Consider the following 12745-nt stretch of genomic DNA (forward strand, 5'->3'; position numbering starts at 1 on the left):
CACACATGAACAATACAATAGTATTCAAAGGGAAAACAATGGCGTGTGTGACCGCGGGAATCAGAGAGCAGTAGATGTCTAGAAAGTAAACAGCATGTAATTCATATCAGCTAGAAAGCCTTATCACGGGTTTATACGGCATATGAGTCAAGTTGTATTGTATTCCCAGTCTTGCTCATCATTTTGCAATTGAGAGTACGAGATGTTTAGCACATAAATCATTGACAGAAAAGTAATTGTTGTTTGTCAGGAACTGTTTTCTCTGGCATCTGTAGCAGGAGAGTCTCTCCCCAGGAACAGCGTTGGAGAGCCATGATCGAGATGACGTCATTGGGTACTGGGTGGCCTATATTTACATTCATACTAGGCTCTAACCTGTAACCTGTGAACAGATTTACAGTATCGTTGTGCTTCACCCCACACACAGCAAACCACCAGAGCAGCATCCATCACGCCTACACCAGACAAAGAGCAGCAGTTTCTACGTCTCACTTATCGCCAGGCCTCAAACACTTCCTCTTGGAATGGGACAGATGTTATCTTTGGCCGGCAGCGCGCGCAATGTCACTGTCACAGGAGTAATCGGAACCCGTGCACGGTTTCAGAGAGATCGCTTCCCCGCCCGTCAAACAAAGAACGTTTTATACAGGGAACAATCAATACAAAAAGAAACGTCTCAGACTGCCAGTTTCCCATTTCTCTCTTCCCTTCTATATTGAGATAGATTAGAGAGATTGGCAGGGCTTGTGAAGGGAAAGTTTATCTAGAATATAGTGTATGGACATAACTAAACTCAGCAAAAAAATAAACATCCCTTTTTCAGGACCCTGTCTTTCAAAAATAATTCGTAAAAATCCAAATAACTTCACAGATCTTCATTGTAAAGGATTTAAACCATTTCCCATGCTTGTTCAATGAACCATAAACAATTAATGAACATGCACCTGTGGAACGGTCGTTAAGACACTAACAGCTTACAGACGGTAGGTAATTAAGGTCACAGTTATGAAAACTTAGGACACTAAAGAGGCCTTTCTACTGACTCTGAAAAACACCAAAAGAAAGATGCCCAGGGTCCCTGCTCATCTGCGTGAACATGCCTTAGGCATTCTGCAAGGAGGCATGAGGACTGCAGATGTGGCCAGGGCAATACATTGCAATGTCCGTACTGTGAGACGCCTAAGACAGTGCTACAGGGAGATAGGACGGACAGCTGATCGTCCTCGCAGTGGCAGACCACGTGTAACAACACCTGCACAGGATCGGTACATCTGAACATCACACCTGCCGGACAGGTACAAAATGGCAACAACAACTGCCCGGGTTACACCAGGAACGCACCATCCCATTGAGCTCGTCTGGAACCTGTTGGATCGGAGGCTGAGGGCTAAGGCCATTCCCCTCAGAAATGTCCGGGAACTTGCAGGTGCCTTGGTGGAAGAGTGGGGTAACATCTTACAGCAAGAACTGGCAAATCTGGTGCAGTCCATGAGGAGATGCACTGCAGTACTTAATGCAGCTGGTGGCCACACCAGATACAGACTGTTACTTTTGATTTGACCCCCCCTTTGTTCAGGGACACATTATTCCATTTGTTAGTCACATGTCTGTGGAACTTGTTCAATTTATGTCTCAGTTGTTGAGTCTTGTTTTGTTCATACAAATATTTACATTTGTTAAGTGTGCTGAAAATAAAAGCAGTTGACAGCGAGAGGCCATTTCTTTTTTTGCTGAGTTTATATAGCCAGTGAACAACTTGATGTGTAATGGAATGTTTTATGCAGCCTATTCCATCACTACACAGGGTCTACTTAGATAGTCTCCACAAACAGTCAAGCCAGAACCAGAGTCTGTGAAAACTACTACAGATTGTCACAGGGGCCATGCATCTGGTTATCTAGCTGAGCTGGATTTTCAATCAGGGCCAATTGGCCCCTGAGGGGTCACATATGACAAGTAAAGAGCCCTTTTATGAGTAAAAAGGTGTAAATCATACAACAGTTGGATACCGGTGTTCAAGAATAACATGAGGACTACAGCCCATTGTTTGTAGGGATTTTAGAATGTCCCAATGAAATATGTTTTCATATCCTTTCATTCTAATGCCAGCTCTAGATTGAACAACCGAACAATGCAATTGACTACCATGAACAAACACCATCAGTAAGGTAGCACCTAACAAGAGAACAGATCTAATTACCATATGCTCAGCATCCACCAGCTGTGTCGCCTACGGGTGACCCCTTAATCACATAACCTTAGTGATGCGTACGGCGTGCAGGGAGGCCCTGGTTGTGAGGTCACTGCCGTGGTATGTTCTCTCCAGGGCTGGAGAGAGAGAGAGGAGAAAGAGAGGGAAGGCACAACGCTGCCAAAACTCCACTGAGATCCGGCCTGCCGGACCCAGCCATCTGCACAGGGCCCAGCAGAGGGGGAGGGGGGGGGGGGGTCAAACACGCTTGGGCAGGAAGCGATCCAGCATGGGCTCCATTTCAGCACAGGAAACTTCCTACGGTAAGGTTAGGGAGCGACGCTGTGAGGTTTATCAACATTCAGCAGCAATGGAGAGAGCAGAGAGAGAAAAGGATAGAGCAGGGGAGGGGAGAGGAGATAGAGAGTGATGGGAACCAGAAACAATAACGGAGAAGTGGTAGAAAAAAGAAGACCAACAGGAAGAGAAACGGATATTAAGACTCAGCAGACAAACACATGGTGAGAAAGAGAGAGAAGAAAGAGAAGCTGAGGCACCCAGAAAAAGATCAGGAGGAAAGAGTGACAGTGGCTCTTTGATTAGCCCCACATCTTACTCTGTCCCTCACAGAGTCAGAGAAGTTTCCCCTTTCGCCCAATCCTTTTCACATTTCAGTTGTGTAAGAACCTGCAGATTTACTGTTTCAGTGTTCATGACCAAATCAATTTCAGCCCCCGCTCTCGTTTCACCATCCGTGTCTTTGTTGGACACCATCTCGGGTTTCTGGTGTGCAGTCTGTTTGTGTATGAGATGAAACACTCTCGAACACGACCGGCGGATCCACCCGAAAGGCCCTTGACTAAACCGTGGGCTACTAATCCTCTCTGATGACACATCATTTTCACTCTGTGGATTTGCAGGCCCCCGCACGCACACGCGCGCACACACACACACACACACACACACTGATGCACACTGTTGCCGGGGAAACTCGGAAGCGCATGGGATGAATGAAGGAGAGAAGGGATGAGATCACTGGTATCTTGTTTCGTTGTTACCCTCCACAACCTCTTTAACTACTCTCTCAGCAAAAGAGAACATACAGGGGAAATATGTGTCCATTCTGTAGACCTCTAAAAGGTCAGACAAGTAATGTGTGTGTGTACAGTTTTACCTGGAATGAATAATAACATATTTTTTTGAATGTACTGTAACTGCTATAGAAGCTGGCAAATGCTTTTGACTTAGGTCAAAAGTATGTTTCCTGAATCAATGCTCTCTATAGTCATTCACCTTTGCTGCAAATGTTTGCTTTCCTTCTTGAATGAAGAGGCGGATATTGTCTTCCATTCTTGATTGAAAATAGCTTTTCTTCATGCAGGGTAGGAGGGAGAAGAGGAAGCCTTTTGAGTCAGACATGAGGGTGTAACACCTTACACATTTCCCTTACTCACACCCTCTTCTCTCACTCTTCCCGTTTCTGTCCTTCACTTTATCCCCCCTCCTTTCTCTCGCTCCAGGTCAATATGCAAACTACACACTTTACCTCATCGGAAACTGTGTGTTCCAAATCCAGCCGGATTGGACTCCATCCAGTCAAAACAAGCATAAAACAGATTACCAATCAAACGCTCGGTTTATGGGCAGGAAGTAGCGCAACTTGTTTGACAGTATGTTGTGCATTGGGGGCAAGCTGGCTCATGTACTGTAGTTTGTTTTTAACAAGTTCCTGCCTTCACTGATTCTACTTATGCGTTTTTATAAGAGAAGGCCAACCAACCCTCTTTTAGAAAATGTAGGAACGAGTAGTACTGTACTAATGCTGTACCTAAAAAGCTACACTTGTGAATCTTAAATGCACACCTACCAACTACCATGCTTTCTTCCTCTTTGGGCAAACAGACCACAGAACGTGTACATGCTAGATAGAGGTCATTGTTGAAACAGACAAAACAGAGCTAGCTATGCTCTTAAAATGGTTCAACGGACTACTTTTTAAAATCTTATTGAGGACACTGGTTAACAAATGAGAGCTTTGAGCCATAGAATACCAACCAAGAACTTAGAATAAATGCAATGTTTCACGTTAACAGACCCTTACAGGATTCAAGGTTATATATATATATATATATATATATATATATATATATATATATATATATATATATATATATATATATATATATATATATGACATGTTGCATACGAAATTATGCAGATGTATTAGGAACATACATCAGCCCAGCTAGAGGTTGAGATGTTCAAGTGAATAGCTGTTCTCAGTTTGACCTCATTGTTCCATCCAGAATTATTCTGTACTAAACCACAATGTCATGGAAATTAGCATGTCATCTATGCTAATGACATCTGCAGTAGGCCCTTCACTTAAAAATGTCAACTGCCCCTTAGGCCGTTTAAAACCAGAGAAGTTGGTTATATGTTGCATCGATATGAGTTCGAAACATCAATTGTAGTGTCAAAATTATCTACAACGTGTAAATAGGATCATTTTGGTCATGAAGTCAGTCTCATCCAAAACGGAGTTCTGTAAATGAGTTTGTCGAGACTTACTGGGGGGTTGGGTATGGATTACGATCATGCCCACTAACACGAGAGAAGAAGCTGCACGCGCTCTATCCAATCATAGCAGCCAGAACCTGCAGACAGTGAAACAGATCTGCCCATTACACAGCACCTCAGACTTGTTTATATAACACAACTGATTCGCCAACGTTATGTTGAAATAACCCTTGACCATGTTTGATAGTGTCAATCACTCGAGTCGGACACTTTTTTGGGGCAAAATGAGACGATCAGAGAGCACTTCTCAATATTCAAAAACCCATTCCCAAGCATCATGTATCCCCCGCGACCTGTTTTGTAACATGATTCCATATTAAACACTGCCAGACAGACTGACATTCTGGTAATAAATGGTGAGAAAGTTTAAAAAATAAAATTAAAAAACAGCACCGAAGCACACAACTCGCCACTGACTTGATAAACTGATTGTGGCCTGGCTGCTCAATGTGCCTGCTAGCTTCTACTTGCTAGCTTAATTGACAAACAGAGTTGGAACTTTGCTAGCTAGCAAGTGATTTTGTACACTGATAAACAGTGTGTTGCTTATGTTTTATTTAAAATAGTTTGACAGCTTACAGATAATATTGTAAAGATATTGTTCTCAGAAATCAGTCCTGAGCGCGGAGCCAGACTTTCCTGGCTCGATAGACTGTATGCAGTGCACGGACTAGTTTTTCATGCAAATGTTTTTACTTAAGAATTACTGCACCAAATACCTTAGCTAGATGCAAAATTGCGCGACTAAGACCTCCTCTGCAAAACCGTCTAAATGAATTAATATTTTGAGGAAGGGGTTGTTGTTGCAACAGTGACTCAGGAGGGACAAACACCTGCCAAGGTACAATAGACCCATTTCTGTGTTTGCAAACATTGCCTCACGAGAGCGATACGCACAAGTTGGTGGCAGAACACGGGGAAGTTCTTATTGAACGCCAGCAAAAAAAGCCTCTATTTACATCTTGCTTTTGATAGCATTTCACACTACTTTTGGATTACAATGGGATTTTAAGGCTCGTATGAATGTTTGTGTCATCATCGCAAATCAACTGCATTTTACTTTAAAAAACTTCAACCAGTAAAATTACTCTTTGGCTAGCTTTTGCTACAGACTATGTCAATGAGCATTAGCATTCTAGCTAACAACTGCGACATCAAAAACAGTTATTTTGCAAAGATCACAACCAAATATAATCTTATTGACTGTTCAAGCTATAATCATAACATAATTGTAAGTGTATGAGAACCCAAAAAAGTTATTTTGTTTAGAAGTAATAAAATCTAAATCTAGGCTATGTTGAATGGGTACAGATGGCGATGGCTTTCTTACTGCAGCCAAGAGCCACGTGCATCTGTCAGTGTGTCGTGTACTGGAAAGGGTCTATATACAAACATAACACACCCACATCAAACCACACCCCCAAGACAACTCTGGTTTGGCTTCAGTTATGGTCTCTAGCATTTCTTATTGGGCAATCTTCAAAACAAAGCCAAAGGAACTGCAGTCGCCCTTTAAAGGCAAAATGGGTAGCATTAGCAACATAGCGATGTCTTTTAAGCATCAATCTGTCTGGTGGGCTCAGTTTTCTCCCTGCCTGGTTTGGGGTGGGGAACTATACCCCCCACTTTCCTTTTAAACCCCCTTCCTTCCATGATGGCATGTCGAGTGTTTCAAACAGGAAGAGAAGGGGGCTGCTCTCCACTTGGCTGTTGGCATGTGAGAACAGTTTCCCTTTCAGAGGGAGAAAAGGGAATGAGGGGGGGAAAAACAACAACATTTATTCAGGAAGCGCCGTCTGCCCACTCAGGAAATTCCTGAGGATGAGAACGGCTTCCAGGGGCAGGAAATTTCCCCTCTGAAAGGCAATGGCGTACACACAGTCACACACACACATATCCAATCACTGCACACACACAAGACACTCAAATACCCTTCTGTGTGTGCTGTACCGTTGATATGCACGCAAACATCTTTACACATACAGAAAGACTCCACAAACTAGTATGCAGGCACACACACAGTACAATTACTCACAGAGTGACATGTGGACACAGAGAGATCGATTAATACACAAGCACACACCAACTCCAACATGCCAGTGCACAAAGTCTCACACACACACACACACACACACACACACACACACACACACACTCTCAGCCACCCACCCACCCACCCACCCACCCACACACACACACAGTAGAAACCCATCTGTGAGCAAAGCAAACACAATCTATTGAGAAAGGTTTACAAAGAAAAACAGCAGCAAGCCAAGTATCCAAGAGGAGGCTTCTTTCTCTGTCTCCCAGCAAGAGATTTCTCATGTTCAATAAGCTTCCATGTTTAATGTAAACTGTACTCTCCAGACAAATTCCCATAGACACTCACTCCATATTCTTTGAACTTGTCACAGGTGTCTCAATGTTACATCCCCATCAGCGCCCACCCGACTTGTCGTGACGTCAGTAAATAGCGTGAATCCCTTATTGCAGTGAGCCTGAATGACACTGCTACGCTTCTTAGTGTCTGCTAGACGGGTGACCTTGAGGCTGACACATTGCAAGACAATTAAGTAAACACGATTAATGTAATGGAATTGAGGGTTGAAAAGTCATCCACTTCACTCAAGTGCTGACATCTAGTGCAACCAAACAGTAGAATTAAGTGTTTTAAAGCTGTGCTTATTTTCTTTTCATGTGCATGTTCTATAGTTCAACAATGAGACAGCTAACAGACAGGAAATTGGAGGATTAATGTGAAAATCCACCAATGTGATGGAGAAATGTAACCCTAACTTCACCACTTCAAGAACATTCACCCAGCCACTCTCCCAATCAGAGTGGGGTGGTTTCTAATGCTCCTGGCTAAAAGGGTTAAAAAGAAGAGTAGCCTTCTTTGAGAGTGAGGAGAAGGCTGCAACTCTCACCCTGATCTAATCCACTTCCTCCTCAGGAAATGGAGAAGGCGGATTTCTGCCCACACTGCAATTTCCTCTCCGTCTTTTTTTCCCCCCTCTTTCATTCTTTCTTTCAGGAAGAGCGATGGCTTTGAGCCAAAGAAGGTTCCAATAAGAGGTATGGGTACTGTAGGCCTACAGGTGAAGGGTCATTTATATATTTCACAGAGTTAAAGACAGAGTCAACACGTAGAATGGAGGGAAATCTTGCCTAATCTAAAGATTCAAACAAAAAGTTGAATCAAAGCCCACAGTCCAGCAGACCACATTCACCACGCCCAGATAAACGGCCCTAACAGACAACCTCAGACCAAAACAGACATGTTAAACGTTCTTCCTTTTTCTATGGCAATACAGAAGGGGAAGTGGAAATGGGGAATTTCCTCTGTATGGTCCACGTGCATAGACACTACAGGTCATTTCTTTCAGATATTGAGCTTACCACAAAGTGTGTTATTATACTGGTCTAATTTATGAGTACTGTACCATATCTTTGCCAAACACACCAACAAACCGCCAATATTTAGGTCAATTACCCTCAAAAGTTCCCACGACAAATCATTGGGCACAAACTGGTAGAATTAACACTGTTTCCACGTCATTTCAATGAAATTGCGTTGACCCAATGTGGAATAGACATTTAATTGACGGCTGTGCCCAGTGGGAAGATTTCTATCCAAACTCACTGAAGAAATACAAATACGAATCTCACTAGTCTTCTAAGCCCTGAAAGTCATACATGTTAAAAGGTACCTGGTTAAACATGAATAGTTTTTCACACAGAGCAGGCCCAGTGACTCTACAACTCTATAAACACCCAGTCTATATCCTGGCCGTGATCCAACCCCGCCTGTTGTTTTATTGGCTCAGGCAGTGGCCGGTTGAGACCTGCAGTCAGCTCCACCAGACAGTACACGGTTGTCATGTTCCCTCCTCTCCTTGTCCCTCTTCCTTCCCTTCATTCCTCTCTTTTTTTGAGGCCCTTGGGGATTTTACTGGTCTTAAGAATAGGTAAAACAAAAACATGGTTTCCACCAATGCTCTCACTTTTCCAACCATGTCAGGTCAATAAACACCTCAAATCGAAGTTAATTCGTCACGTGTACAGGATACAGCGGGTGTAAATGGTACAGTGAAATTCTTACTTGCTGCTCTTCCTCAACAGTGCAGAATAATGTAAAGTAGCACAGTAAATCAATATACGCATCTGCCCTCTCAATACAAATCTTCTCTTCATCTTGCCTCATATTTACAGCCTTCTCCCTGCTTTCCTTCTTGTCCGTCCTGTCCTGTAATGCCTCACTCTCTCTCCTATTTCTAGACTCTCCCCAGCCCAACCCATCTCCTACTTCCTTTCTTCTCCTAAACTCTTTACATGTTATACTCCTCTATTACACTGGGCTATTATTCTGTGCTGTTCTCTATTCTCTTGTACTGAGCTACGTTGTGTCGTGTGCTGTTCTTCAGTACCCTGAGGTGTTATTGTACTGAACACTGCGGTGCTGCCGTGTACTGAGTTGTGTTGGGTGTCACTGTCCTGCTGTGTTGAATTCCACTGTGTAGTGTTCCAGTACAGTGACTCTGCTATGGTCCAGTAAAGACGTCTTGTGTTGGTCCTTGACCCTGGGTCTGCTTCAGAACCTCAGAGGAGGGATACATGAGTAGGTATGTCTGTCCACATGGGGAGAGTGATGCCAGTTGGAGTGATGACGTGACATGCAAGTAGCTATAGTAAATCATGGCATTCAATCTGCCATTTTCTGAGGTCAAATGCTCTCAAAACAAATATTTATGGGTTAAGGAAAATGCAGGCTGAAAAGACAAAGAGATTTGTTTGTTTATTATAGACTGTCATGTATTCTCTGTGTGCGTGTCATGAGTTGTGTGTGCGTGTGTGTGCGTCTGCATGTTTGTGTGAGTGACTCACGCAGGTGCACGGGCAGCCTGGCAGGCTCGTCCTCCATTCGGCTGGTTGGCCTGGCCGTGGGAGCATGGACGGGGGAGGAAGTGGAGTTTGGCAGGGGGCTCACGGAGGAAGGACTGAATGAGCGCCTCTCCTGCTATGAATAGATACACAGAGACACAAAGCATGCCTTAGTTACAAACCTCCCCGAAAACCATCGTTAAACCCAAACAGCCTGAGAATCACCACACCGAGAAACTATAACACCATTTACACATTCTTTATCTAAGTGATAAGGTACCCACACATAGCCAATCTTTTTATTCATAAAATCGTATTTGACTTATTTGGAGAAAGATGCTGGTGTGTTTGCATGGTCAATGCAGCCAGTCACTAAACAGGAGGTTGAACTTACTGGTATTTGTGCACATTTACTTATACCAAATGTAACCTGTCGACCTGACAATGGTATTCTAACATCATTCATTTGCCTCTTTCTACTCTGCACCTTCTATGGACAGCAACAGTGCTGCTGAATGTGATGTTTATAGGCTCTCCGTTTGCCAACAGCAGCATCTTATAACATGGATTGGTGATTAATTTAACCAGTCAATCTAAAATGGCTAGTTCCTATTAGCCTACTGTACTAGGAACACACTGTGGCATATGTAGCAATGAGCTTCTAATCTCATTTTATTATACAGACCACCCTACTTTTCAAGAATACTTAATGTATTTTGGTAGCCTATAGCAACAATAATACACTATATCAAGTCTTACTTTTAGAAGATTTTGCATGTGTACAGCCCAGATTTGACAAGGTTGTGTACGGTCAAAAAGGGGTTCAGGTAAAGATGGGTCCGAGAGGGGGCAAGAGAGTGAGTTTGTGTGTTTAGAGGCATACATATAGCCTACAATAACTCTGCAAAACAATATCATTCCAAAATATATTTAGGCCTACTCTCCTAGGGTGCATCCCAACAATCCCAAATAGTTTCCTTGTCACCCGAAATTTTAAGAGGCATCTTTAGACCGTTACTGTAATGTAATAACATGATAACCACCATGCATTTATGCACTGCAACTGTTTTACATATTTTAGGCCTACAAATTTCAGGTTTACATATACAAAAAGTATTGTATATAAAATGAATTACCTGTGTGTATGCTATATAATTGTGACAGATACATTTATATTCCCATGAATAGTTTCAACCAATAACATTAATTGTAGGCTAATATGATCCATAAGGATAGTCACATTTCTGGTGGTTTTCAAACAAGCCATATGGCGCGGTAATAACAACTGGGAACTCTGAAATCTCCGACTTCTGGCTTCAGTGCGTTCATGACAACTGGCAACACAGAAAAAAAACGAGCTCCGACTGGGAAAAATCGTTTCAATGGTCATCCAACTCGGAATTCCAAGTCGGAAACGCGGGCATCTTTCTATAGCAACGACTTTCACGTCAGTGATCTTGAGGCGTCATGATTTGACCTCGTTTTTCTTGCCGAGTTCTAAGTTGTCTTGAAAGCACCAATAGCCTATGAAAACGAACGTCGTGACGAAAAACGTTTATCTCAGGTGTGCTGCGAAGTCGGTAAACTTGTAGCGCAGCATGGATGGATTTACCAGGCGCTGCTGTAGTCTACAACAGAGCGGCGAAACCTTCCCCTCAGCAACAGATGATTACCAACACACACGATGCAGTTGTCAACAACACGACTGCGTCAAGCGCATCTCACCCCGGGGTCCTTGAACTTGATTCTGCTTTATAAAATAAACAAATACCTTGGTTATGATCTGCGATGAGGATTCTGACATGTCTTGCTAAATTCAGGAAGTTCTCCTCTTCCCACTTTCCTTTTCCGTTCTCCTCTTTGAAATAAACCAGAAAAAAAACACCCACACCCGACTCCCTGACTTGGGGAGGGTTACAGGGCCACGTAATAAATACGTTTAAGGTTTGTTATCGATCCATTATATAACCATGTTTATCATAAACGCGTGAAAGTTCTTTGTTTTCTGTTGGTGCTGTGCTCTACATTTCGGCGACGCGTTGGTTAATTCTCTTCCTGGAAGACAGGACTAAAAGGCAGACATCTCTGTGGTGCTGCTCATTGATTTGGATGTGTAAACGGCGAAATGACGTGAATTCCCAGTTTTGAGCCCAGCCCCCTTGTTGCAGAGGGTTTGATTGCAGCCTGGATAAAAAAGGCGTTCCTTGCTTAGAATTATCTTATTGGCTTCCCGAGTTTCGTAGGCGTTTCTTATTGGGGAGAAAGATCTCCAAATGGTTCATTGCTAGAAAGAGACGCCTACGAGATCCAGGGAGCCAATTAAATAATTATATTCAAGAAACACACTTTAGTCTAGCCTGCAGCCAGACTCTCTTCTGCAGCCACTTCTTTCTTAAAGGGATACCCCATATCGGGATATTGCCGATGATGTTTACACACGGAGGTCTGAGTGTCTGGGTGTTTTCGCTCCACCCTTGTACTTTAGCGATGCATTAAGGTCACTAATTAGTAAGGAACTCCCCTCACCTAGTTGTCTAGGTCTTAACTGAAAGGAAAAACCAAAAACCTGCAGACACTAGGCACTCCGTGGAAGGAGTTTGAAATGAGATGTCCATTCATAGCCATCAAAAGTGGGCTCACTGGGGGCCCCTGGGGTCCTCCAAAAGGTGCATATTTTAATAAAACTCTCATAACAATATTTTCCCTCTATAACATTTGTCAATTATACTATGCATGTAGGACCCTCAAACTCAACATGGGGCCTCGAAGCCAGTTCCATGGTATTTTCTGAGGGGCCGCTTTAGACCTGGGACTTAATTAATAGGTAGAACAGAAAACCAGCAGGCTCCGGACCTCGTATCCGAACCTCGTAGGGTAAGAGCTGAGTACTCCTGATGTAGGATATTATACGCCTATTATCAGCAAATTAGCCCTACTCTCCCTATGTGTACTTTTGCATGAAGCCCAACATGGCGTTCAATGGTACACTTACAACATTGGCCAGAGACAATAGGGGCTATCCCACCTCTGCCACCAGTGTAATATGAGAGAGTTTCAATCTTGCTGTACAGCCGTGAGTGTAACTCCCTGGCA

General features: G+C 43.2%; 1 protein-coding gene across 4 annotated transcripts in view; it reads right to left on the reverse strand.

Annotated features, from left to right (window-relative positions):
* LOC106576260 (transcription factor ETV6) overlaps positions 1–12745 on the reverse strand; it is a 40634-nt gene that overhangs the window by 6450 nt on the left and 21439 nt on the right. Inside the window, exons 1-2 of one of the 4 annotated variants that reach the window (XM_014153338.3) lie at positions 11424–11776; positions 9656–9785 (exon numbers count right to left, since the gene is read on the reverse strand). In XM_014153338.3, coding sequence (XP_014008813.1) covers positions 9656–9785; positions 11424–11456 — 163 coding nt within the window. In that variant the 5' untranslated portion in view covers positions 11457–11776. Of the gene's footprint in view, positions 1–9655; positions 9789–10788; positions 11247–11423; positions 11777–12745 lie in introns of those variants that run through there. The other 3 variants (XM_014153337.3, XM_014153340.3, XM_082963921.1) reach the window with 3 other exon arrangements.

The sequence above is a fragment of the Salmo salar genome, chromosome 17 (assembly GCF_965601325.2).
Source record: "Salmo salar chromosome 17, fSalSal1, whole genome shotgun sequence".
Taxonomy (NCBI): domain Eukaryota; kingdom Metazoa; phylum Chordata; class Actinopteri; order Salmoniformes; family Salmonidae; genus Salmo; species Salmo salar.